General features: G+C 42.0%; 1 protein-coding gene across 1 annotated transcript; it reads right to left on the reverse strand.

Annotated features, from left to right (window-relative positions):
* Positions 1 to 26,767, reverse strand: LOC138948321 (serine/threonine-protein kinase par-1-like). The gene is made up of 11 exons (XM_070319832.1): positions 26,560 to 26,767; positions 25,012 to 25,598; positions 23,628 to 23,735; positions 22,807 to 23,003; positions 21,179 to 21,358; positions 16,743 to 16,861; positions 15,860 to 16,002; positions 4,747 to 5,061; positions 4,110 to 4,244; positions 873 to 1,045; positions 1 to 435 (listed from the first exon to the last, which is right to left on the reverse strand). Exons 1-11 carry the CDS (start codon positions 26,765 to 26,767, stop codon positions 372 to 374), a joined length of 2,229 nt encoding a protein of 742 aa, XP_070175933.1. The 3' UTR covers positions 1 to 371.
* Between the last annotated feature and the right edge of the window lie 1,037 nt (positions 26,768 to 27,804).

Raw genomic sequence — 27,804 nt, forward strand, 5'->3', positions numbered from 1 at the left:
ACACACACACACACACACACGCGCGCGCACGCACGCACACACACAACACACACACACAACACAACACACGCGCACTCACACCACACACACACATGCACGCACGCACACACATGCACACACACACACACACACATAACACACAGACACACTCACAACACTCACACACACACACACACACACGCGCGCTCGCGCACATACACACACACACGACACTAAGACAAACACACACACACACACACACACACACACACACGCACACGCACACACAACACAACACACGCGCACTCACACACACACACATGCACGCACGCACACCGTCACACACACACACACACACACTCACACACACACACACACACACACTTATAATCTCAGTACAAACACGTCCAATGGCGTCGCTCGGCAGACATGATAATTACAGGAGGTAGAGGGAATCTGTCAGAGGAAACAGAGATGCACCTTTACATTGCCACACACACTTTCTCTGTGACACTTTATCTGTCTAACACACACACACACACGCGGGTATTCATCTAGTATATATATATACACTTGTTTATATATCGCACTCCCATACTCTCTGTCTGTCTGTCTGTCTGTCTGTCTGTCTGTCTGTCTGTCTCTCTCTCTCTCTCTCTCTCTCTCTCTCTCTCTCTCTCTATCGATATCTATCTCTCTCTCTCTCTCTCTCCGGCTTAGGGCTGGTTGAAAAATGTTCTCATACGTGCTTCTGCAACTTAACCCTCGCAAAATAACAATTCGATTTGATTGGATTGGTTTTGGTATGATTTGATTTTCTGCTTTTTTTTCATATATATATATATATATATATATCTCTTGCCAAACAACAAACCCATCAACAACCAACTCACTGTCTACACTTGGGCGGAATAACTTGGGCGTGGTACCGGTAGAATCGTGCACGCTGTCGCTCCGAGTTGATCAAAAACTCCCGCAGCTGGTCACGAATCTTTTCGTTTGTACATCTCTGTTTAGCTTTGGCTTTCTTGCTCGACACGCCAAGCCGATCTTGCTTCTTGGCGTTCTGTAAGACGCGCATACCACGGTAAGAACTGGCTGGGTAATTATCTATTATTGTCATCATTTTCACGAGTTTTCATTCACAAGCACCTGGGAAATAAATCTCATGTTCCCCAGGAAATAAATCCCCGGTTACCATAGTTGCAGGAAGCAGGTTATACATGGATAATCAAAAGCAAACCCAATAGAAACGCTCGGGGATTCTTCGGCTCTTTTCATTGGTGTTTCCCCAGACCTAAACAGACGACACGACACTGCTTTGCAAAGTTCCAAAAACGAACTGGTGCTTGTGAATGAAAACTCGTGAAAATGATGACAAGAGTGGTAAATGCACCACAGAGAGAGTAAGGGTAAAGGGGGATGGGGGGGGGGGGGGGGGAGACGGGAGGATGATGGGAGTGTGACTGTTAACAGTTGGAGAGACGGGAGGATGATGGGAGTGTGACTGTTAACAAGTTACGGTTTTAAAATGTGTCAAAGTAGATCATGGTCCTGTATCAAATGTGACCCTCCACCACGGAATGAGTCGCATGTCACCTTTGCATGATTTTCATATTTTTACATTTTCCTACAGAGTTTTTTATGCTCTATCCAGTGGTGAAAACCGTTTTAGAAAAGAGCGAAAGTTTGAGTTATAAGCCTGTGACTAAGGTGACCCTCTCACTGTTACCAGACACTCCCCGGACTTATACTTCTTCTTCTTCTTGCGTTCGCCGTCACACCATCAGTTTAGTCTGCGAGACGAATGACGTCGTGGCTTCCAGGTCTTGTCTGCTCCCATAGAGTTTGGTGCGGAGAGGGACTGATGCTGGCCACACTTTGTCTCTGATTGGTTTGAGTTGGGGGCATGTCATTAAGACATGTTCTGGAGTCTGGTCTTCCAGACCACAGGGACAGGTTGGTGATGGGGTCAGCTTCAGCTTCCTGAACATATTCCTTAGCAATATACTAAGCCTAGCGCAGAACCGCGCGAGGTGACATGCGACGCATTTCGTGGTGGAGGGTCACATATTTGTCCATAATCATCTGTTACGTCGTTATCCTCTGTGTCTAATATAGGGAGGGCCTGGAACTGGAGCCATAATTCCACTTATCAATCGAATATATGACCCGGAAGTCGACACAACCGGATGACGACAGCCGATGTCGACTTCCGGGTCAGTAACATTCGCGACGCCTTGACGGACGGCCATCGTCCAGCCATTCAGCGTTTTCCACATTAATTGTTCTACAAATGTATCGTTATAAATCGTTCTCGTTGTTATTGCACCAACTGCATTTGCATAGTTACCGTCCATCCACGGTTTTGTGGGGTGTTTTTTTCTCACCCTTTTTAACTATGTGCTCGCAAAAATCTTTCAATCGACCCGTAAGAGACAAATCCGACACTACATAGGTTAAACCCAAAGCAAAAATAACAAAACAACAAAAACAAAGAAAATACTCTGTGTAAAATATTCATGCTGCTTCAAGCGATGAGAGGAACAGCAAATCCTGGATCCAAATGATTCAGTGAATAGCAATTTTTGACATTTCACACGGAATCAGAAGTGTCCAGTAGCCTACTTTTGAAGTGAGAGTGATGGCCATGTATACGCTTATTACATGTTGTTGCTTCCTTATGGTGAATCATATAAGGCACAAATGGATAACATGATTGAAAAAACATGTTTGAACCAAATGAGGGAGAAATTTGCTCGAAGTAAGCAAAAGGGCGGTACGTGTCTTTTCACATTTAGTCAAGTTATGACTAAATGTTTTAACGTTGACAGGGAATCGAGAGGAGGGTGTTATGTATGTATGTGCACGTGTGTGTGTGCGTGTGTGTAGAGCGAGTTCGGGGAATGTACTGGAGCGATTTTCATGAAACTTCACATGAAAGTTCCTGGGTATGATATCCTCAGACCATTGTTTTTTTTGTTCGATAAATGACTTTGATGACGTCATATCCGTCTTTTCATGAAAGTTGAGGCGGCATTGTCATGCTCTTATTTTAAAACCAAATTGGTTGACATTTTGGTGAAGTAATCTTCGACAAAGCCCGGACTTTGGTATTGCATTTTAGCTTGGAGGCTTAAAATTAATTAATGATTTTGCTCATTAAAGTTGTCATTAAAATCGATTTTTCGCAAACCGATTTAATACTGATTGCATCGTGTTCGTCATCAAATTCTGAATCTAAAAATAGAATACATATGTCATGTTTACTCTTGAAATGTGATCACAATTAACACAAATAGGTTAATTAGTACTACGATTAAAATTTAAGAAATCGATCCAAAAATGATTTCATCTTATTCTTTATCATATCCTGATTCCAAAAACATATAAATATAATATGTCATATTCAAAATAAGCTCAGAAAGTTAAAAAGAATACAGAAAAGCGCGCTTTCCTGTTTAGCACAATACACTACCGCGCTATTCTGACTTGTCAATTTCACTTCGTTTTGCACGTGAAAAAGTGAGCGATTTCCTTCTCGCCGGGATTGACGACGCTGTATTGTCTTGGTGAAAAAAATGCAGTGCGTTCAGTTTCAGTCCATGAGTTCGACAGCTTGGCTAAATGTAATAATTTCGCCTTACGCGACTTGTTTTGTTTTGTTGTTGCTGTAATTGTTGTTGCTGTTGCTCCACATCAAAAATAGACACAGATCAGATGTAGACTCAAATTCTACGTTGACTGTTTTGGACTCTTAGTGCCTGGCATTGCATGAAAAGAAAACAAAATGTGGAAGAATTGGAGAGATATAGAGGGGGGAAAGGGGGGGGGGGGCAGAGAAAGACAGACAGGGAGATGAAATCGGGAATTGAAGAAGGAGAGAGATAGAGAGGGGGGGGGGGGGGGGAGAGAGAGAGAAAGACCGTAACTGTAAAGATCTCTGTATTACTATAGACAGGGACAGACAGAAAGAGAGTAAGAGAGTCTCTACCTAAACACTGATACAACCACCATCCCCCTCCCCACGCCCACACACACACGTACACCACTCAGGTTCTTCCTGCCGAAACAAAAACAGGGGAAACGTCTTCAACAATTTTGAAACTACACAATCTCTATTGACTGACCGGCACACCGTTGATCAATTCTGGAGGAAGCGGGTTGTAGTGAGCGAACATGCTTGCAACTCTCGGGTGTAACTTGTGGGTGCGACGAACGGCTAAAGACGGAAGGCCGGAGTTTTCTTTGAAAAGGCGCTTCATCTGCAAAACAAATAATACACCTTGTTTTTTTATGGGATCAGGTCAGAGGAGGACACAGGAGGTTCAGGTGCTCAAAGTATAGAGATGGGTACGAAAAGTTTAAATGCCTAGGGGGTGTACGTAAATTGTGTGCATGTGTGAGAAAAAAGAATCTTTGATAACGCTTGCTGGTACACAACCGCGTTCTCTCTGTCTCTGTCTCTCTCTCGTTTTCTCTCTCGTTTTCTCTCTCTCACACACACACATACTCACGCACGCGCGAGCACACGCGAATGCGTACGTCCGCCGTAAATACCCCTGCCACGCAATGATTCAGATACTCCTCAAACTGCACTGGACAGAGCAACTTGCAACTCCCCCCCCCCCCACACACACACACACTCCCATCCCATCCCACCTTACTCCCCCATCAATCTACAAACCAAAACAAACAACAGCAAACAGAAGAAGAAAATCATCAACAAGAAAACACAAGAAAAGGGAGACCCGATTATTGTTTTACCTCCTTGACGTAGCACTCCTCACAAAGCTGTTTGAGGTAGGCTTTGCGCCACTTGATGTCACTTGGGGGGGGAGGGGGGTTGAAATCGCTGAATGATATCACGTTCTTGTCCTGGCCCCACGTCCACGATTGCGCTGCTCGGCGGCCGCAGCCGTTTCTACAGAAGACGGGCGTTGTATCGGAGCTGTTGGGGTAACGCAAAGATTGGCCATTGGCTTTCGCTTCCAAATCTGACTTCTGTACAGGCTTTCCGTCGGCTTTCGTTTCAGAATTTACCGGTTTCCCGTCAGTTTGCTCTTCCGGCTCCCCCTTCTCCTGGCGACAGAAACCAATCGCCGGATACGCTTGTTCTAAAAAGTCAGATTTGGAATTTCTTCTTTTCCTCTAAAGCCCGTGTGTCTACTCTATCGCACCCTGGCACATTTTTTTGATATTACTCTTCGTCAGTATGTGTATTTTTGTTGACAACAGATATTCTTTGCTACAGTATTTTATCGCTGCGCAATTGCACTGGATATAGTGCATCGCCCAGCTATAGTCAAGGGTCAACCCGACGGGGTTGGGTTAGAGATGATGTTTTTCAGAAAGCTTATTCAATTTACAGCTGATGTTCAGTAAACGAAAAATGGCTCCGTTGTACCGCTTTTGAGTGAGGAGCGTCTTTGTAACCTAACCCCTATTCTGCCAAAAACGCAGTTTTGGCGCAGGGGGTATGGTACAAATAAACGTCGTATACTTCGTTTCGGCAAACAGACATTTGTAAATTATACACTAAACAAGACAAGAGGCGAAGCCATCAAGGCTCACGTAAGAAATCGACAAACAGTAACACAAACTCAATCACTCCGTCACACATACACACACACACACACACACACACACACACACACACACACACACACACACACACACACACACACACACACACACACACACACACACAGAAAGAGCATAGGTGAAACTGCAAGAAAGCGAGACACTAGATCTAGATCTGTCTGTCTGCATGTAGCCTACTTACAGGGACACGACTGCCAACAGAGTCTCGGCCCGCTCAAAATAATAATGACCGAGACTTTCAGTACTTCCTTCGCGTGACGTCTAACCCTCTTACGTCATAATGTGACGTCAATGTAATGTGACGTCTTCAAATGTTAGAGTTTCTACCACAGACATACACACGCACAAACACACACACGCACGCACAGACAGACAAAGTTACGATCGCATAGGCTACACTTACGTGAGCCAAAAACACACACACGCACGCACAGACAGACAAAGTTACGATCGCATAGGCTACACTTACGTGAGCCAACAAAAGCTAAGGCTTTGTTCTATCAGGCAATATATACAAACAACATTCTTCCTGTGGATACTTTTAGACCTTAACCTGCGAGTACACATCGTGTTGAGAAAATCAAATTATGTCATTCTTCCAAACGATAAGTGAAGATAATTCAGTCCCAGGTTAATATTGCAATCATACATACACACACAAGTCGATTTTTCTTATAGATGGACTGACTTGGCATCCATATTGGTTAGTTCCATTTGGCAGACACCAACCATATGAAACAAAATTGAGTCAATGTGCATCAGCTTCAAAAAAGAGAAAAAGATCGACTGGGGATAAAACCTGACATAAACACAGCCCTGGAAGAAGATAGTTTTGTCCTGCCAGATGTCATTTGATGCAGCATAAAAAAGATGAAACTGTTATAAGGAAATACGAGTTTGTTTAAACGGATATTGTGGTTTTCTAATTTTTCATTTCCGGTTTTGCCTCATAATGTCGAATTATTTGTCTAAAAAAAGTATTTTTCATTTTATAAAACTTGCATTTAATATATATTGAACTTTTTTAAAACAAAAGTAATCTTTTATGAAGCTTTATGCATCTGATTATTAAAGGTAACCGTTTTAGACTTTTGACATGCAGTTTTGTTACGTACAAAATGTCTTTTTGCTCCCTACCCGCCTTGAAAACATGACCGAAAAGATGTATATATCATCAGAAAGAGACTCATTCACTGCTATGACGACCATTGTATGTGAAATTCTATGCTCAAAATGTAATTAGAGTAAATGATAAGTGATTGTAGCATTGGTTATATTTGGCATACCTGTTGTTCATTGCGTCAGCTTCAAATTTCAGAAAACGTTCATACATGTCTCAATGTCTTCATTTACTATGACAAAACAAGCTAAACTCCCCACAGCATGCCCCAAAAGGGTATGCAAGCAAATTACATTACACTAAAGTAAGCTAGGATCTTTCTTTCTTCTTAGTTTGCCTATTGGAAATGGTAGAAATGGACTTCTTATAAAGTGCAGCCCTCAGTCTGGGGGTACCGGTTGCTAAAAACATTATTTCTTTTAAATTAATCCTAGACGTACGGTATCCCGGTTTCTTCAAAAAGTGCAAGTCTTCTGTTCGTAATAGGCACTGCCATTGTCAAGTTAGTTACATTGTACGTTGAAGTGTATGCATTTGAAATTGCCGAAAACGCTGGATACAAGTTATGTTGGATTAAATCGAAACCTACCCTTTACTGTAAATTACGTCCTATGATTAGAGGGTATAGTTAAAGATTAAGGCATATAAACTATCCTTTGCCACTTATCTCGACAACAAATAAACATATGAGTAGGTAAGCCATTGGAGATAAAAACCAGGAACTCTCATAACGGTGTCACATTAGCATTTTATTCAACTTCCGGTTATCTACTGGCTGAAGTGCTATTTTCAGCTGTTCACACGTTATCTCAGGAAAAGCCTTTTCCAACAAAAGTGCATATGATTATGAAAAAAAGTACATTTTGTTTTTGAATCTTATGTAATGCATCGTCAATTCATATAGGTTTGAATTTGCCGAAAATGTTATTGTCAAGGTTTCATGTATCTGAAATGTACTTTTGTTGCATAATGTTCGTAGAACGTGTATTTAGATTAAACCTAAAAGACATCATTGTACGCTCAAAAGTAAATGTTTTACTGATCACAAACAAGTTTGAGAATGTTTTAACAGCAATAAGCTACCGTATATATATGATTGCAAACAATGATTGAGTTATACTTCCGGTTTCTTGAGTCTTCCTATCTTTTTTCGATTTTTTTCTTAGACTGGCACTTAGTAAAGGCGTGTTTTCAAAGAAATTCAAAATAATGTAATCCCTGTATCATACTGACGTGTTTGTCTTTTTATTCGGCATCAAAAGATATTCATTTCATGTGGCAGAAAATCGTAGTGTACGCGATACGCTCGTTACTGTGACCCTACCTTGCAAAATCACACGTCAACACAGACCGGGGGTTGGTAGCTTTAAGTGCTTGTATACACCAATGGTTTTCACCAAGTGCAATTTTTTATCATAAATAAAGAAATAAACATATTTTGTACATCATTGCAACATCCAATTTGGCTTTGAGAAAATGTTATTTCCGTTCTTCGCTTTTCTAAGCAGTCAAAAGAGACATACGATTCAGCAGAATTAGGTCGTGTCAATGGATGTCCGTAGACTTAGTAATTTTCCAATGATGTTTTGTTGAACATTTTGTAACAAGAGCGGATATCACATGCAACAGGTTAATCACACTTTTTACATGAAGAAACGGAGACGGATATATCTGAAACGATATGTACATGCGTAAGATGTGGTTGGGTGAGTGTGAGTGTGTTTGTGTGTGTGTGTGTGTGTGTGTGTGTGAGGGTTCCTCTCTCTCTCTCTTTCTCTTTCTTATTGTTGTTGGAGACAAATCAGACTTATCTTTGAATGTTTTAGATCTAACACAGTTTGGATTCAGCTTAACCTTTGCCGTGCTTCCTGGGTTCACCTGTACCCAGAGACACACTAAAATCATTGTAACTCTGGAACCATTAAAGGTATCGTTTTGAAATTTTAAGTATCTCTCACACACCTAATTTGCTCTCTGTCTGCAAATTTTTAGTGTGTACATGACAAAACATTAAAATTAATTGATTATGATAATTTACATAAACACTACCGATGGCGCGGGTTCACACAAACCCATACTTTTAAAGAGTAGTAGTGATTGTAACTATCCCTCTGCCGACGGCGCGGGTTCTGCTACACCCATAATTACCAAAGCGGCGGAACAGTGTCTGTCTGCCTGTGTGTCTCCAAGAGACTGTCTGTCTCTCTGTCTGTCTGTCCGTATCTCTCTGTCTGTATGTCTGTTGTCAGTTGCTCTGTCTGTCTGTCTGTCTATCTGTCTATCCGTCTATCTGTCTATCCGACTGTCTGTCTATCTGACTGTCTGTCTCTGTCTCTCTCTCTCTCTGTCTCTCTCTCTGTCTCTCTCTCTCTGTCTCTCTCTCTGTCTCTCTCTGTCTCTCTCTCTCTCTTAGTCTCTCTGTCTCTCTTTCTTAGTCTCTCTCTCTGTCTCTCTTTCTTAGTCTCTCTCTCTGTCTCTCTTTCTTAGTCTCTCTCTCTGTCTCTCTTTCTTAGTCTCTCTCCCTCTCTCTTTCTTAGTCTCTCTCTCTCTCTCTTTCTTAGTCTCTCTCTCTCTCTCTCTCTTTCTTAGTCTCTCTCTCTCTCTCTCTTTCTTAGTCTCTCTCTCTCTCTCTCTCTTTCTTAGTCTCTCTCTCTCTCTCTCTCTCTTTCTTAGTCTCTCTCTCTCTCTCTCTCTCTCTTTCTTAGTCTCTCTCTCTCTCTCTCTCTCTTTCTTAGTCTCTCTCTCTCTCTCTCTCTTTCTTAGTCTCTCTCTCTCTCTCTCTCTTTCTTAGTCTCTTTCTTAGTCTCTCTCTCTCTCTCTCTCTTTCTTAGTCTCTTTCTTAGTCTCTCTCTCTCTCTCTCTCTTTCTTAGTCTCTTTCTTAGTCTCTCTCTCTCTCTTTCTTAGTCTCTCTCTCTCTCTTTCTTAGTATCTCTCTCTCTCTTTCTTAGTCTCTCTCTCTCTCTCTTTCTTTGTCTCTCTCTCTCTCTCTTTCTTATTCTCTCTCTCTCTCTCTTTCTTAGTCTCTCTCTCTCTCTCGTTCTTAGTCTCTCTCTCTCTCTCGTTCTTAGTCTCTCTCTCTCTCTCTTTCTTAGTCTCTCTCTCTCTCTTTCTTAGTCTCTCTCTTTCTCTCTTTCTTAGTCTCTCTCTCTCTCTCTTTCTTAGTCTCTCTCTCTCTCTCTTTCTTAGTCTCTCTCTCTCTCTCTTTCTTAGTCTCTCTCTCTCTCTCTTTCTTAGTCTCTCTCTCTCTCTTTCTTAGTCTCTCTCTTTCTCTCTTTCTTAGTCTCTCTCTCTCTCTCTTTCTTAGTCTCTCTCTCTCTCTCTTTCTTAGTCTCTCTCTCTCTCTCTTTCTTAGTCTCTCTCTCTCTTTCTTAGTCTCTCTCTCTCTCTTTCTTAGTCTCTCTCTCTCTCTCTTTCTTAGTCTCTCTCTCTCTCTCTTTCTTAGTCTCTCTCTCTCTCTCTTTCTTAGTCTCTCTCTCTCTCTCTTTCTTAGTCTCTCTCTCTCTCTTTCTTAGTCTCTCTCTCTCTCTTTCTTAGTCTCTCTCTCTCTCTCTTTCTTAGTCTCTCTCTCTCTCTTTCTTAGTCTCTCTCTCTCTCTCTTTCTTAGTCTCTCTCTCTCTCTTTCTTAGTCTCTCTCTCTCTCTCTTTCTTAGTCTCTCTCTCTCTCTCTTTCTTAGTCTCTCTCTCTCTCTCTTTCTTAGTCTCTCTCTCTCTCTCTCTTTCTTAGTCTCTCTCTCTCTCTCTTTCGTAGTCTCTCTCTCTCTCTCTTTCTTAGTCTCTCTCTCTCTCTCTTTCTTAGTCTCTCTCTCTCTCTCTTTCTTAGTCTCTCTCTCTCTCTCTTTCTTAGTCTCTCTCTCTCTTTTTTAGTCTCTCTCTCTCTCTCTCTTTCTTAGTCTCTCTCTCTCTCTCTTTCTTAGTCTCTCTCTCTCTCTCTTTCTTAGTCTCTCTCTCTCTCTCTTTCGTAGTCTCTCTCTCTCTCTCTTTCTTAGTCTCTCTCTCTCTCTCTTTCTTAGTCTCTCTCTTTCTCTCTTTCTTAGTCTCTCTCTCTCTCTCTTTCTTAGTCTCTCTCTCTCTCTCTTTCTTAGTCTCTCTCTCTCTCTCTTTCTTAGTCTCTCTCTCTCTCTCTTTCTTAGTCTCTCTCTCTCTCTCTTTCTTAGTCTCTCTCTCTCTCTCTTTCTTAGTCTCTCTCTCTCTCTCTTTCTTAGTCTCTCTCTCTCTCTTTCTTAGTCTCTCTCTCTCTCTTTCTTAGTCTCTCTCTCGCTCTCTTTCTTAGTCTCTCTCTCTCTCTTTCTTAGTCTCTCTCTCTCTCTCTTTCTTAGTCTCTCTCTCTCTCTCTTTCTTAGTCTCTCTCTCTCTCTTTCTTAGTCTCTCTCTCTCTCTTTCTTAGTCTCTCTCTCTCTCTCTTTCTTAGTCTCTCTCTCTCTCTCTTTCTTAGTCTCTCTCTCTCTCTCTTTCTTAGTCTGTCTCTCTCTCTCTTTCTTAGTCTCTCTCTCTCTCTCTTTCTTAGTCTCTCTCTCTCTATCTTTCTTAGTCTCTCTCTCTCTCTTTCTTAGTCTCTCTCTCTTTCTCTTTCTTAGTCTCTCTCTCTCTCTCTTTCTTAGTCTCTCTCTCTCTCTCTTTCTTAGTCTCTCTCTCTCTCTTTCTTAGTCTCTCTCTCTCTCTCTTTCTTAGTCTCTCTCTCTTTCTTAGTCTCTCTCTCTCTCTCTTTCTTAGTCTCTCTCTCTCTCTTTCTTAGTCTCTCTCTCTCTCTTTCTTAGTCTATCTCTCTCTCTCTTTCTTAGTCTCTCTCTCTCTCTTTCTTAGTCTCTCTCTCTCTCTTTCTCTCTCTCTCTCTCTCTCTCTCTCTCTCTCTCTCTCTTTCTTAGTCTCTCTCTCTCTTTCTTAGTCTCTCTCTCTCTTTCTTAGTCTCTCTCTCTTTCTTAGTCTCTCTCTCTTTCTTAGTCTCTCTCTCTCTCTTTCTTAGTCTCTCTCTCTCTCTTTCTTAGTCTCTCTCTCTCTCTCTTTCTTAGTCTCTCTCTCTCTCTTTCTTAGTCTCTCTCTCGTTCTTAGTCTCTCTCTCTCTCTCTCTCTTTCTTAGTCTCTCTCTCTTTCTCTCTCTTTCTTAGTCTCTCTCTCTTTCTTAGTCTCTCTCTCTCTCTTTCTTAGTCTCTCTCTCTCTCTCTCTTTCTTAGTCTCTCTCTCTCTCTCTCTCTTTCTTAGTCTCTCTCTCTCTCAGTCTCTCTCAGTCTCTCCCAGTCTCTCCCTCCCCCTCTCCCTCCCCTCTCCCTCCCCTGCAAGAAGTCGGTGAAAAGAGAAACTCGATGCACCCACTGAAGTAGCGCTGTGGGTTTCCCTGAACCCACCCCGTCGTTAGAGAAATAAACGGTAAAAACCCTCTTTCAAATGTATGGGTTCAGACAAACCCGCATCGTCGTTAGAGAAATAAACGGTAAAAACCCTCTTTCAAATGTATGGGTTCAGACAAACCCGCATCGTCGGGCGTGTGTAGTCAAAAGCGGCATCCGGCAAAGGTTAAAGGCTGAAAAGAGTTAGGCGCACCTTATAAGATCGGGGCAGGCTTTTACGTGAAATAAGAACATCCCTCCACTCTGTCACATACTAAAGAAACAAATAGTCTAAATGCTACCTGTGTACAGTGGTAATTATTTTGATGAATGAAGTGTTTAAATGCAACAAGTAACATTTGAAGTGTAGTCACAATAACAATAAAACTCACGGCAAAAAGCAGCCAGGGTGCTGTGTTTTGGCATGAGACAAATTGAAGGAATGGTCTTGCCCCGAGTAAAAGCCTGGTCAGATCTAAGATGATAAGCCAAACTGTTTTGATGAGATCATTAGTGTGCCTGTAAGACGGTAAATTGTACTGAAAACACTATTTCAGGGCTGGGTTTTTTTTTTCGGAGATGAGTGATAGAAGTAGACTTTTGGCGTCGTTGGTGTTGGTTTCTTCTCTGTTGTTCTAAGAACGTGTGTCTGATGACACGCCTCTTCAGCTCCGACCCTTCCTAATTATGTATACTCGTGTAAATATGCCACAGAAAAACCATAAAAAAAACTGTCATCACTCACAGTATTATTTTTAGACTCGCTATCCACTGATTTCCAAAGAACTGCTTCTGCACACACTGACTGCATGACGATTGTGAAATAACTTGATTCACACCTTTGTGTGTATATTATAAATTTTAAACCTTCACGTCAACTTACTTACGAAGGAACAAACCTGGGGGAACATCAAAACAAACTGGCTGTGGTGTGATAATAACGTTGAAACACGTCATCTCTTGAATCATGTGTCATTAATTTTTATCTCACTTAATTAACAATTAAGGAACCTCTGATCATTTGCCTTCGGCATGTGTGCTTCCTATAAGCACATTGCTGAACAGAAGAAAGGAGTAAAAGAATGAGGGAAAATTGTATTCGTCCCAAAGAATTTCCCCAAATAACTCACAATCCAAACATTAGGTGTTTTTGGGGGATAAAATGTCGACAACCATTGCTGAAATATTGATTTCCCGAGATGAACTTTTTAGCAGACCTTCCAAAGCACCAGTGCAGTCAAGATTAAGAAGGTGTGTATGTTTGTGACGTCACATGTACACGTGCAAATTATAGCGGAAGGGCCTCCTAATATGGACTGGGTCCTAATATGGACCACCTTTTGTTCTGACAAACTAATGGTGCCAGAGCGCTCAGAACAGTTTTATTCGCTGAATGCATCCTCTCTTGATAACTTGCACATGTCGAAAAAGTTGTGGACGCACAAAACCGTTAGGTATTTTTCTACCTTTTGTTTTTTTCCACACTTTTAGTTTCGTTCACTCTAAATCTGACGCTTAAAATGGACCAATTTCTCTCCAAAGACAAAGCTATAAACACACAACAATTGCATTATAGGACAGCTAAGGCTGTATTCGCTACACTTTAGCAGTGTTGGCCCCGAGTTTCTGTCACAAACAAAAAATTATAGCAAAAACTCGAAGTATCTCTGTGTTCCCTGATATGGACCACCTTCAACAAATAGAAGAAAAGAAAAGATAAAGGACGGTTTCAGTCATTCTCAAGAAGCTTGCTGAAAATGACGAGAGATTTCAAAAAATTATACTTCTTCACGTGAAAGTAGATCATTTCAATTATTGTCTCTCTGTTTTTGATTTGTTTTAAACAGTTTCCTCTTGTGTTTCAAATACAGTTCTCGTCGAATCCAAACCTGTAAATCTGAAGCATATTTCAATTAGGCTGACTTGCATGGTAAGTTGCAAGTTGTATCATGTTATTTTGAAGAAAACAAGGCTTTTTAGTTTTACAGTGATTCTCGAAGGTCTCATCACTGGTCCATATTAAGCGCCCAGGCCCCTAATATGGACCAGTTGTGATTTTTTTCTGTATTTTATTTTTAGCAAATGACTGTAAAAACTAGTTCTCTCTAATTAGTCTTCAAGATTTACATCAATTACATATTTAACATAAGTAATAATTATCATTGAGTTTTTGTTTTTGTTTTGCTGTTCTCTTTTTTGTGTGTGTGTGTGTGTGTGTGTGGTTGTTTTTTTCCATACATTCGTAACGAACTATGCTGCCCTCTCCATGAAAATGTACATTTATCTGAACTTACTTATTGCATGTCTCAGCATCGATGTTCTCGCCCCACGCGCTTCATTCATAGTCTCACCTTATTTTTTTTTCTTTATTTTTTTTTCTCTGTAAATCCTCCTGTTTTGATAAGTTCCCCATACCCCCCTCCTACATTTTGTTCTTCTGGTTAATAATTGGGTTGTCCACCATCATGAAAACTTGTGTAACTTGTTATGGTCACGTCAAATAAGCATCTGCTTGAGTTCGTGTCCTAGCTGCATTTTTGTCAATTGTTTCATGTCATGTATTTTGAATAAAATTGTGTTTAAACCAAAGAGAGAACAACTACCAAACACAAAATGAAACAGCTTTGCAAAAAAAACAAGCTAGTTAGCAGCGTAAAACAAAAAGTGGTCCATATTAGGGGCCCTTCCCCTATTAGGATGCACCATAAAATGTTTTACTTACTTCCGATTAAAACTGTATAGTTGTATTATATGTCTTGCATATTTTCAAATGATTTAAATGAAACACCCAAAGCGGCGACTTTGCTCAATGCTGGTATCAATATTTTGAAGAAACAAAAATTCGTCATCACTACATAAATACGAACAACGTGACGTCATTTTAATTGACGTCAAAATCTGTATGATTACCTTACCTTTCCAATGATATGCCGTTAAAGAATGTCGGATAAGCGGTTCAACTTCTATGCCCGCTTAATGAACCCAACCCTCTAAACGTAAATAGTAAGCACAAAGAAGGAAAAGACGCACGCAAACCCACGTTTTTCTCAAAAGCGGTATAACGAAAAGCCCTAAAGACTCTAGATTTAGAATACTATCGTTAAAATCTGTCAAAAAAGTGTGGTAGCAACCCCAACCCCGTCGGGTTGTCTTGCTGGAGAATAGACGGTGAGGAGTTCAGAGAAGCAAGCAGGAGACGAGCCAGAAAAGAAGTTAAAGCAGAGGGTGGACAGTTTGTAGTCAATGCGGGCTTGAATAGCCTAGGTAACCAGTGCAGTGTGCGAAGAAGTGGTGTTGCGTGATCTCGTTTTCGTGCTTTGAGAATGATAACAAACTGGAGGGTAAAGTAAGTTTGGTGCCACCATTTTGTCAAAACGACTCGCCCGAAAGATCAAATCACAAAATAAAGTCGCCTTTCATTTCATACTTCTTATTGTCTTACGTTCCAGGAGATTGGTTCCGCGCAGCTCTTATTCGCTGCTGTCTACAACTATAGAACGCTTACTTTCCCTTGTAGAATTATGATCGGCGCTCTGAGGTGATGACTCACTAACGCCAAACAATGCCACAAACCTACCAAACAGACAAACAACTCGGCTTGTTCTGACAACCAAAAGAAACTTTCGCTAAAAAAGTAAATGTTTGTTTTGAAACGTGTCATTGCTCAGACATTGACGAAAGTAAAAACAACGACGGCACACTAAAATATTACATAAAGGTTCTGCCTTTTTGTGGCAAAAGACTCATTTCAGCACAAAGGATGGCAAAGGTTATCAGCTAGAAATCATTACGGTCACTGTCACGTGTATTTCCACGCTGTGACAGGCATCTCACCTGGTCGTGGTGGCAGGACGGGTGCCAGTCTTTGGCCAGAGGTTTGGGCTTCTCCACCATCCAGGCGTCTGTGATGAGGGCAGACAACTCGGGGCGGAACATAGGGCCGTTGGTCATCAGCTTCTTCAGGAACATTCTGCATACTGTGTCAACAATGAACACCATGAACACTGTAGGTCAGCAGCCTCTTCAGGAATATTCTGTATGCTGTGTCAACAATGAACACTGTAGGTCAGCAGCCTCTTCAGGAACATTCTGCATGCTGTGTCAACAATGAACACTGTAGGTCAGCAGCCTCTTCAGGAACATTCTGCATGCTGTGTCAACAATGAACACTGTAGGTCAGCAGCCTCTTCAGGAACATTCTGCATGCTGTGTCAACAATGAACACTGTAGGCCAGCAGCCTCTTCAGGAACATTCTGCATGCTGTGTCAACAATGAACACCATGAATACTGTAGGTCTGAAGTCTTAGTAGGCATTTTCTGCATGCAATGTCAACAATGAACAACATGAATACTGTAGGTCTGAAGTCTTAGTAGGCATTTTCTGCATGCAATGTCAACAATGAACAACATGAATACTGTAGGTCTGAAGTCTTAGTAGGCATTTTCTGCATGCAATGTCAACAATGAACACACACACACACACACACACACACACACACACACACACACACACACACACACACACACACACGTCTTGCGTAACACCACGTCGTTCCTTGAATACAACAACAACAACAACAACAACAACAACAACAACAACAACAACAACACATAATGTCAAGGGGAAACAGAAACAAGTCTCACAAAAGAACTATGCTACAAGACATTAGGCATATTAATTCAAATTGGTTGATCATAAAGTGGCGTACAACTCACAGTATGTCAGAGAAGTCTTGAACTCCAATTGCGGCATGTTGATGGGTCGTTCGGCGTCCAGAATTTCCTTGACACTGTACGGCATCTTGGAGTGCAGCATGGCGTAAACCACTACGCCTCTGTCACGTCAAAATACACAAGGTCTTGAGAAGACGAAGGCAATGTGGTTATTTACAATACAATGCAATGCAATGCAATACAATTGTGACGATTTTACCGGTTGGTCTAGGGTATAGACGTTTGGTTGAGATGCACACAATCTCCTTCTGCGCTTACACTGTTTTCTCTTTCCCAAAGAATACACAACAGCGTTAATTTAATTTGAACAATTTCTTTTATAATTAGCTAACTAGATATTGTTCAACATTTACAGCATCCTCTATTTACTACAGGTTAATTAATAAATAGGCCCTAGATGCCCACAATGGGAGAACATAAAGTCATTCTTCTTCAAAAGTTTCTGGTGACAAACACAGTTTCTAGGACATATGATGACGATGGGTTATAGTGTTATTAGTCGCTTAGCTTGAGGTCGAAGAAATAATGAAGACAGGATGACGAACGGCAAATGTAAGGTCAACGAGGATCCAGAGACGAACAGGTCGACGACGCCAACAGTTACAGCAGGTTACACCAAGTGGTTATTCTTCGTCGACGTACAGGTTAACGAATTCAGTGTAGATATAGGTATACAAATAAAACAGCTGATCCAATCCTCGGTGAAGAGAAGTGTCTGTCTAGAATCTTCCGTACATGACTTCTTCGGGTCTTGACGAACAGACTGGAAGTGGAACTGATCGTTGGTTTCACGTTACGATAAATGTTGTCTGTTGCCAAGCAATTCCTAGGTTACATTGCTCTCGAGTGAACGAGAAGGTTATTAAACATGAAGCAATTCTACACATTGACATTGCTTCATGCCACTATCGTTGGTCTTAGCAATAATATTATGTTTTTAAGAAATACTTTCCACACCTTCGTGTTTCCTAGACAAGAGACAAGGTTACGAAAATAACGTCATAGACATTTACATTGTGACGTCACTATGACGAATACAGTCTCGGCTTACTATCTAAAGAATCTTTGGAGATTCACTGTCTCGATTAGCTTATGCTTATGACGATTTACTGTCTCGGTTGACTATTTGAAGTTTTGAAGACTCGGCTGAATTACCGTGCTGACTTGCCACACTAAGAATTCGTTACAGCAATAGAAATACTCTAAACAAGAAGGGCAAAGCCCATACGACTCACATGCTTTACACATTTTTCCTACCAAAATACATGTGACCTTGACCCAAGGTCAAGGTCATCCAAGGTCATGCAACACAAAGCTGTTAATTCAAGACATAGGAAGTACAATGGTGCTTATTGGCTCTTTCTACCATGAGATATGGTCACTTTTAGTGGTTCACTACCTTATTTTGGTCACATTTCATAAGGGTCAAAGTGACCTTGACCTTGATCATATGTGACCAAATGTGTCTCATGATGAAAGCATAACATGTGCCCCACATAATTTTTAAGTTTGAAACAGTTATCTTCCATAGTTCAGGGTCAAGGTCACTTCAAAATATGTATACAATCCAACTTTGAAGAGCTCCTGTGACCTTGACCTTGAAGCAAGGTAAACCAAACTGGTATCAAAAGATGGGGCTTACTTTGCCCTATATATCATATATAGGTGAGGTATTGAATCTCAAAAACTTCAGAGAAAATGTGAAAAATGTGAAAAATAGCTGTTTTTTAGGCAACATTTATGGCCCCTGCGACCTTGACCTTGAAGCAAGGTCAAGATGCTATGTATGTTTTTTGGGGCCTTGTCATCATACACCATCTTGCCAAATTTGGTACTGATAGACTGAATAGTGTCCAAGAAATATCCAACGTTAAAGTTTTCCGGACGGACGGACGGACGTCCGGACGGACGGACGGACGTCCGGACGGACGGACGGACGGACGGACGGACGACTCGGGTGAGTACATAGACTCACTTTTGCTTCGCATGTGAGTCAAAAAACAATACAATACAATACAATACAAGACGAGACGAGACGAGACGAAACGAAACGATTCAATTCAATACAATAAATCCCTATCTGCGGTAAAAAAGAAAAAGAAAAAAAAAGACAAGCCGTAGCTTCATTAGTGCTCTGAGCGGAATTTTTCAAAAGTGACAGTATTAAATCTATGGATCTTCAAAGGGGAACAATCCCTGCAAACACGAACTCTACACACTCGCCAATTAGAGAATATGTACAAACTTCACACACGCCAGTCAGTAAATACATTCAAACTCAACACACACGCCAATTAGAGAATAGATTCAAACTCCACACACACGCCAGTTAGTAAATACATGCAAATTCCACACACAAGCAAGTTAGAGACAAATATAAACTCCACACCACGCACCATTCAGTGAATACATACAAACTCTACACTGACACGCACCATTCAGTGAATACATACAAACTCTACACACACGCACCATTCAGTGAATACATACAAACTCTACACACGCACCATTCAGTGAATACATACAAACTCTACACACACGCACCATTCAGTGAATACATACAAACTGCACACACAAGCAAATTAGGGAATGCATACAAACTCCACACACACGCACCATTCAGTGAATACATACAAACTGCACACACAAGCAAATTAGGGATTACATACAAACTCCACACACACGCACCATTCACTGAATACGTACAAACTCCACACACACGCACCATTCAGTGAATTCATACAAACTCTACACACGCGCACCATTCAGTGAATACGTACAAACTGCACACACAAGCAAGTTAGTGAATACGTACAAACTGCACACACACGCACCATTCCGAGGCAGTGAATACATACAAACTCTACACACACGCACCATTCAGTGAATACGTACCACAAACACCACACACAAGCAAGTTAGTGAATATGTTAGGCGCGTTTGATCGATCTGCGCGATCGCGCGATCGCGCTGCGCGTTTGGTGGATCAATCAAACGCGCACACATCGATCGATGTGTGCGCATTTGATCGATGCAAAGAATAGGCTACAAAGAATACAAGAATCGTTAAAACGCGCAGCTCTTATACTTGCGCATTTGGACGATCTGTCACAAAGTAAGTCCCTACCACACACACGCATCGCACGCCGGAAGTGAAAAGTTTCAAATACAGGAATGTTCTGAAATATACCCCAACAACGTTTTTGATTTGTTTGTTGTCAGGCCTCTCAATCTTTCAAACAGTCTCTCTCTCTCTCTCTCTCTCTCTCTCTCTCTCTCTCTCTCTCTCTCTCTCTCTCTCTCTCTCTCTCTCTCTTATGATCTTATTCTTATATTACTATTATTGCGTGTGTCTGCGTTTCACCATAAAAAGTTTGTTCCTATGTATTCCCATTTCGATTATAACCATTTTGCTTAGATCAGGACTAGCTGGAAAAAAGGTCCTACAGACCTAATGCTATCTATGTTCTATGTTTCAATGTTTCTCTCTCTCTCTCTCTCTCTCTCTCTCTCTCTCTCTCTCTTAGTCTCTCAGTCTCTCTCTCTGTCTCTCTTCTCTCTCTCTCTCTCTCTCTCTATCGCTCTCTCTTCTCTCTCTGTCTCTCTCTCTCTTAGTCTCTCTCTCTCCATCTCTCTCTCTCTCTCTTAGTCGCTCAGTCTCTCAGGATCTCTCTCTCTCTGTCTCTCTCTCTCTCTTAGTCTCAGTCTCTGTCTCTCTCTCTTCTCTGTCTCTCTCTTCTCTGTCTCTCTCCTCTCTGCTCTCTGTCTCTCTCTCTTCTCTCTCTCTCTCTCTCTCACACACACTTTCTCTCTCTCTCTGAGTCTCTCTCTTAGTCTCTCCTCCCAATCCCCCCTTCCTCATCTCTGTCCATCCCTCTGACATCTCATGAAAACAGCTGAACTTTTAAATCATTTGCTATTAAAGGACAATTAAACACTCAATGAGCTAATACATGTGAAATGGATGATCAGGTGCAACCTCGACGCACCTGTGATGTGATGTCTTTGAGGTAGTCTAAGTGTTTGGTACAATATAATCCCATTTTTTCTTCTTTTTTAAAATGTCTTACAGATTGTTGTTTAGACACTTATAGCTAGGCCTACTTCCGGTCATAACTTCCGGTCATTGCCAGCAGACGTGTGTGTGCGTAGTATGGTGATTTGTGAGACGGATCGTCCAAATGCGCAAGTATATAAGAGCTGCGCGTTTTAACGATTCTTGTATTCTTTGTATTGATCAAACGCGCACACATCGATCGATGTGTGCGCGTTTGATCGATCCACCAAACGCGCAGCGCGATCGCGCGATCGCGCAGATCGATCAAACGCGCCTAACAAATACATACAAACTCTACACACACGCACCATTCAGTGAATACGTACAAACTCCACACACACGCCAGTTAGTGAATACATACAAACTCCAGATATCAGCCGCAAACGCAGTGTAAGGTTTACCCCTCAGCAGCTCCGGGGCTCTGTAGCGCAGGTGAAAATCATCGTCTGTGCGGTTACTGCACGTACTAGGAGGGTAACCATAGTCACATAGCTTGACCTTGAAGTCCTTGTCCAGAAGAACGTTCTCCAAGGTCAACCGTCTGCAAGGTTACGTCATTTAACTTATGTGTTGATTTTTTTAATTTTAATTTTTTAAATATTTATTGATGTCATATTACTCATAATTTATTACACTGCTGATTGTGGTCGATTTGCGTCCTGCTATTCCTTGGTCACGTTAAGAATTGTTCATTCTGTCAACCAGACTTGATTCATTTTAAACCATGGACACAGGAGAAGTTTCAAACTTCTAGCTTCAAAAACATCCGAGAAAATGAGATTTGTTCATGGTTTCACCCAAACATGACCCCGCTGTGACCTTAAAAATTCAACCAAACTTACTTGATGTCATCAAACCGTGGTAGTGTATTCGTTAAACATATTTTCTAACTTTTTCCACTTTCACTCAACCCCCCTATCACCTTCAAATGTGACGAGAGTCAACCGAACTTCTTACAGGGTTGGAAGTCATCAAATCTTCGAAGCATGTAAAGTTGCAAAGATCTTGTTTCAATAGCATACGAGAAAATGATTATTTTCCCTGTTTTGACCCAAAGTCGTCTCTCCCGTGACCTTGAACATTGACAAAGCTCATCGAGAATTCACTCTAACCTTACAAGTGTGAAAAGTTTCAAAGTTCTAACTTCACTAACACTCAAGAAAACCTCAACGCCCAAACAATCCTTATTACTCGGACCGCAGGAGCTTGCACCAAAGCGCCGGTCGATTATTATTTACTCCTTCATCCTTACTGTTTCGTCAATACTACTATTCACTACATATATAGTTCATGTAGTAGTACAGTATTGGCGTTAACAGGTAATTACCGGTATTTTACCGGTTGAAACAAGAAATTACCGGTTTGACCTACCGGTTGTTTTTTAGAACTACCGGGTTTGTTTTTGCTGCTAGAACAATAAAACCAGTACTCTGAGTTGGACTCGAACTGGTTCCAATGACCAGTCTACCGTTTTTTTCTGGACTGTTTACATCATACAAGTTTGCGTACCGGTTTGAAAAAATACTAGCGCCATCACTGGTAGTAACGATACAGTAGGGATGAGCGGGTAAATGATAATCGACCAGTGCTTTGATACAAGCTCCTGTGACTAGCAGTAGGACTCTTCTAATAACACAGGTGAGTCACAAGCAACCAAACATCAACCTAACCAAAAAAGGCCAGTTCTGTGTAACAACTCGTTTTCTAAGCCACGTTTGAAAACACCAACCAACAATCAAACCGCTGAACCAAACTCAGGCTCTCGCTCATTCATGCCGGAGCTTGCACTCAAACTGAGCATGTTTTAACATACCAAGCAACCAACATACCGAGCAACCAACATACCAAGCAACCAACAGACTAAGCAACCATGCAAGTAACGCCATCACTCACACGTGTGACAACTCGTTTTTGAAGCCACGTTTCAAAATACCAACCAACCAAGCAACAATCCAATCAAGCAACCAAGTCAAGCTTTCCCTCCCTCACCCGTGCGGCAAGCTGTGTTTTTTCAGATAAACCAAGCCGTGCCACATCTGGTGGGTGATTGTTCTGGCTTTGTCCTCCGCCATACCGCGATCGTACATGCCATTGGGGCCCAGTGCATAGGCCAGGCTGCGATGGGGACACCACTCTTGCAGCAGAAAATGGGTGTCCGTATCCACAAAACGCCGTTCAGTCTTCAGCTGTGGGATGGATTATGTCTACACTGTTAACAGACGTGTTCCACTTCACATGTTTGAACACATTTCTGTAACAAGTTCTGAACACTTTGTGACAAATAAAGTACATCGTTCTTCTAGCAATACAGGCATACATAACACGTAGTGTCCAAAAGTGTTAATTGGAACACTAGCCAGTATAACTATTATATGTTCTATGTCACAAAGAGTAACCAAAATGAGTTCTAAAGCTGAAAACTTCCTTTTAGATTAAAGGTATATGTCGTGCCGAATTACAAAACTGCCGGAGTTCGCAGAATCGGCATCAGTTTTGTCGATTTTACGGACGGCCTAACACACTGCTCATTCCGAAGACTCTCCTGATTACATCACAACTTGACATGTGACATTTCGTAAACCTCGAGGCTGCCTTTCTTCAAGAATGAGTAAGCGTCGATCACCATGTAAATGCGTTTACTTAATTTATCTATGACATTCATTGCATGATATTGATCAGCACACACGTACACACACACACACACACACACACACACACACACACACTCAAACACACACACACACACACACACCAACACACACACACACACACACACACACACACACACACACAGTAACAGCAATACCCACAAGGTTATGGTGATACGGGATGTTGTCATAGACCTTGATGAGGTAGGGGTAGACCGACCTCTGGTAGTCACCAAGCACGGAGGTCCAGTTCATCACTTTTATCACCACCTGTCCCAGGGAGTAATACACAGCATGTCGTCACGCTCATAAGAAAAATACCTAACTCAGTGTTGGGTATTTCTGCAGTGAGGCTACAGGGAAAGACTCGTACTGGAAGGGTATCTATGATGTGTTAGAGAGTACAAACTTTCAGACCATCGGAAATCATGTTCACGGTTACGTAAGCAAAACTGCCGTTCTCCTTTCTATGTTAAGCATTTTTCAGGAGTGGCTGCTGCTTTCATACAAGAAGACTTGTTTGGTGTGAAAAACTTATTTGTGTTGTTATATGCAGTTGTGCTGATTGAAAACGTTGCTGAAAGCTCTTTAACTCTCGCTTATTCTGCTGTCAACCGCTCGAGATAGGCAGTTTGCAACTTACTACTAAAATAAGATAGTAACTGTAAGTGTAAGATTGTTCAGAAACCGAACACGTTTTTTTACGTTTTCCTCAAAACACTAACAAAAAAGAACATAGGCAGTTATCTTATGATCGTGACGTTGTTTAGAATGGACAGGCCTTCACTGGAGGTATGGAACTGTTCAGAAAGTCAAATAGCTTGGCCGAACAAAAGCAACGATGATCGGAGTCACTTCAAAATGGTAGACGAAAGACTTAGATAGGGTTGTCTAGCAAGGCCAATCCAAAATAAAAACAATGTCTTAGCGCAGGAAAAGGTTAGCGAACACAAGTATTGTATTGTATTGTATTTCTATTGTATTGGATTGGATTAGATTAGATTAGATTAGATTAGATTAGATTGGACTGGAATGGACTGGACTGGACTGTCTTAGCGCAGGAAAAGGTTAGCGAACACAAGACTATTATTGTATTGTATTTTTATTGTATTGTATTGTATTTTTATTGTATTGTATTGGATTAGATTAGATTAGATTAGATTAGATTAGATTGGACTGGACTGGACTGGACTGGATTGGATTGCGTTGAATTGCATTGTATTGTATTGTTCTTGCAATGCAGTGCATTGCACGGCACGGCACGGTACTGTACTGTACTGTACTGTGCTGTCCTGTACTGTACTATACTTTACAGTACTGTACTGTACTGTACTATATATTGTATTATATTGTATTGTATCGTGTCGTGTCGTGTCGTGTTTATTGTATTGTATTGTATTCCACACGTAAAGGTATCCTCGGTGTAGGATGTCATTGTTCGAATACTTTAAAACAAACCGAGGGTGATTTGAGGTCCACTTTCGATGGAGGAGGGGCGAGGGGGGGGGAGTGCTAGCTGCACGAGAACACAGTCTCGACCACACACCTTCTTGGCTTTTCCATCGACGGAGTCGTTCATGTTCTCGGCCAGGTACACGGTGGAGACTTCGCCTCCCCCGAGCATCTCGAGAAGGTGAATGCCGTGCCACTTGATCGACTCTGAGTCCTGGACCATCTGCTTCCACATCCTCGAGCCCTTGGTCGGCCACTTGGCCGTGTCCGGCTTGGGGACCGGTAACCCGTACTTGTTGCTGTTGGTGACGTTATTCTGCGTGACGTCTAACGGATGGCTGGTGTTGGTGACGTCATCATGTTTGTTGTCTGGGGGTTGACGGCCGTTTATGACAACATCTTGCGTGACGTCTGAGGGCTGACGGTATTTGGTGTTGTTGACGTCATCCTCCGTGTAGCCTGTGGGGTGACTGTTATTGGCGTTTGTGACGTCATCCTCCGTGTTGCGTGAGGGCTGACACTTGTTGGCATTGGTGATGTCATTCCGCGCGACGTCGGAGGGCTGACAGTTTTTGTTGACGACATGATCGTGCTCGTTGTTGTTAGCGTAAGGCGAGCCCAGAAAAGCATTCTCCGTGGCTGGTGTGTGGCCCACCAAGTCTGGCGCGCTGACTCTGGGTCCTGTAACAGGAGGGCATTGATGCTATAGGGAGGGGCATAACAGCAACGGAATGCGATTTCTGAGTCCCAACTGGATGCTCGTTTAAGTTACATCCCTGTCTTCTTTGCTCCCTTCATTTTCTCTCACTTAAACTGAATCTACTAACCCTCACCGTGCTTCCTGGGTCGTGGACGACCGGGAGACTCACAAAATTGTCTGTATCTCTAAAAAAATATATATATATATTGGGAGTTTTTGATTGAGACTTCAAACACCATAGAACCTTCCTATCGACCAAATCTTAAAGGATCATCTTTGTAAAAAAATAAATAAATAAACAATGACGTCATTTGAACTACACGGTCCGGATGTTGTGGGCCGTGGATGGCCCATATGGAAGTGAAGAAGGCATTAGGTGTTTATCCCTATTCGGATGGCGAGGGCCGTGTACGACCCAGACTTTGCAAAGAGGCGATGAGGAGTGTATCCCTATTCGGAAGGCGTGGGTCGTGTGCGACCAATACTTTTTATGTTGAATCCTTCTTTAGAAAGTATGGGTCGTACACGACCCACACCATTACCGGACTGTGTAGTCCAAAGCTTGATCCGGTGAAGGCTAATAATTATGTAGAGATGACTTTTTCAGGCTGCCAGAAGAAGGGGCCGACGCCAGATAGAGAGACGGGGTAGTACTTTTAGAACGAGAAAGACAGACAGACAGACATGCAGGCAGGCGGGCAGACAGGCAGGCAGGCGGGCGGGCGGGCGGACGGACAGACGGACAGGCAGACAGACAGGCGCTAGGCAGGCAGGTTGGCAGGCAGGCAACCAGACAGACATGGCCAGAGAAAGGGAATGAAACTGAAGTTGGCAGGGACATAGGCAGACAGACACAGAGTAACCACAGACCGAGAGAAGAGAACAAAGCCAACATATGACCACAGAAAACGTTACTCGTTAGGTCTGTGAGACATTTTTAACCTGCTGATTGGAACTGGACATCTGCGTACGATTCACTCTGCAACGAAGCCATTCTCGCTGCTTTCATGAAGACCTTGATGTCTTCAGAACCTCTCAATGCGACCCAAGTTAGTGCACCACAGCAAAGATCTGTCGGAGCTGATCGGTGTAGATTTGTTCCATTGGCCACAAGTTCTCTGCGTGCAAGGAATACGTCATATCCATACATGACGTCGCCTTGTTCGTATTCCACGCCATCATTTTGGGTTCAGTGTCAGTATGAATTCGCGGTCACTCAGACCCTGTATCCTTGATTGTGAAGTCATCGAAATTTTCAAATAACATATTGCTGCGTCGCCCAAAACAAATAACGGTTTTGGGTGTGACGAAAAAAAGAACAGGGCCGGAGTGCTATGTTCATTATGAGCAGTTCTTCCACACCCATTTAAAAAATATGACACTACCAGCATGTTCCCGCATATTGAGCCAGAATTTTTTGTTTGGGCAAATCGACGTTGCAGTTCCGGAGCAAATGATCAATATTTCTTTGCGAATTTGTGTTCAAACGTGTTTTTCCCATAATATAACGATGCACAGGTCGAAAATATGGCCAAGTACAAATCTACGGTACTTCGAAGAAAGAAGAATAACAACATTCTTGTCCAATACGACTTGCAATTTACCGTGTGCGCTGTAAAATCTCCCTACCTTCAAAGCAGACGAAAAGCAGACATCTTCATTTACTTCCAAGGGAGAAATCGTTGGTCATAAAGTCTTGCAGGACCCAAACATACTTCTGCACGCTTTCGTACCTGTTCATATTCAGTTGCTTCGCAAAAATGAAGTGTCATTGGTTTTCTCAACTTGTCAAGTCAGTCAAAACGACCGCAGAACACAGAACTGGGAAATGACACTGATTGAAATACGAAAGATCTCCGATGACGAAAGTATAAATGACGTCATGTGGTCACACCTATCTCGAGAACTAAGCGTCGCTCAGAACCAGCGCCCTTCCATATTTTTTTAAAAACAAGGCTAAGTTTCTAGAACGTTTCATCGTAGGCAAAACTAAACACGCACTAAGACCTCGATCTATATGCAACAGAAAAGTATTTTAGAAAGGGTGATCACTAAGATTCAAACGTCGCTGAGAAGAAGCAAAATGCAAACAAAATGCAAGATGCCAAGAAGGATTACTGGTTGGAACGTTTAATTTTAGAAAAAGAAAACAAGACATTTAACAAGTACAGCGACCCAATGGATTTC

Source organism: Littorina saxatilis, linkage group LG15 (genome assembly GCF_037325665.1).
Source record: "Littorina saxatilis isolate snail1 linkage group LG15, US_GU_Lsax_2.0, whole genome shotgun sequence".
Taxonomy (NCBI): Eukaryota; Metazoa; Mollusca; class Gastropoda; order Littorinimorpha; family Littorinidae; genus Littorina; species Littorina saxatilis.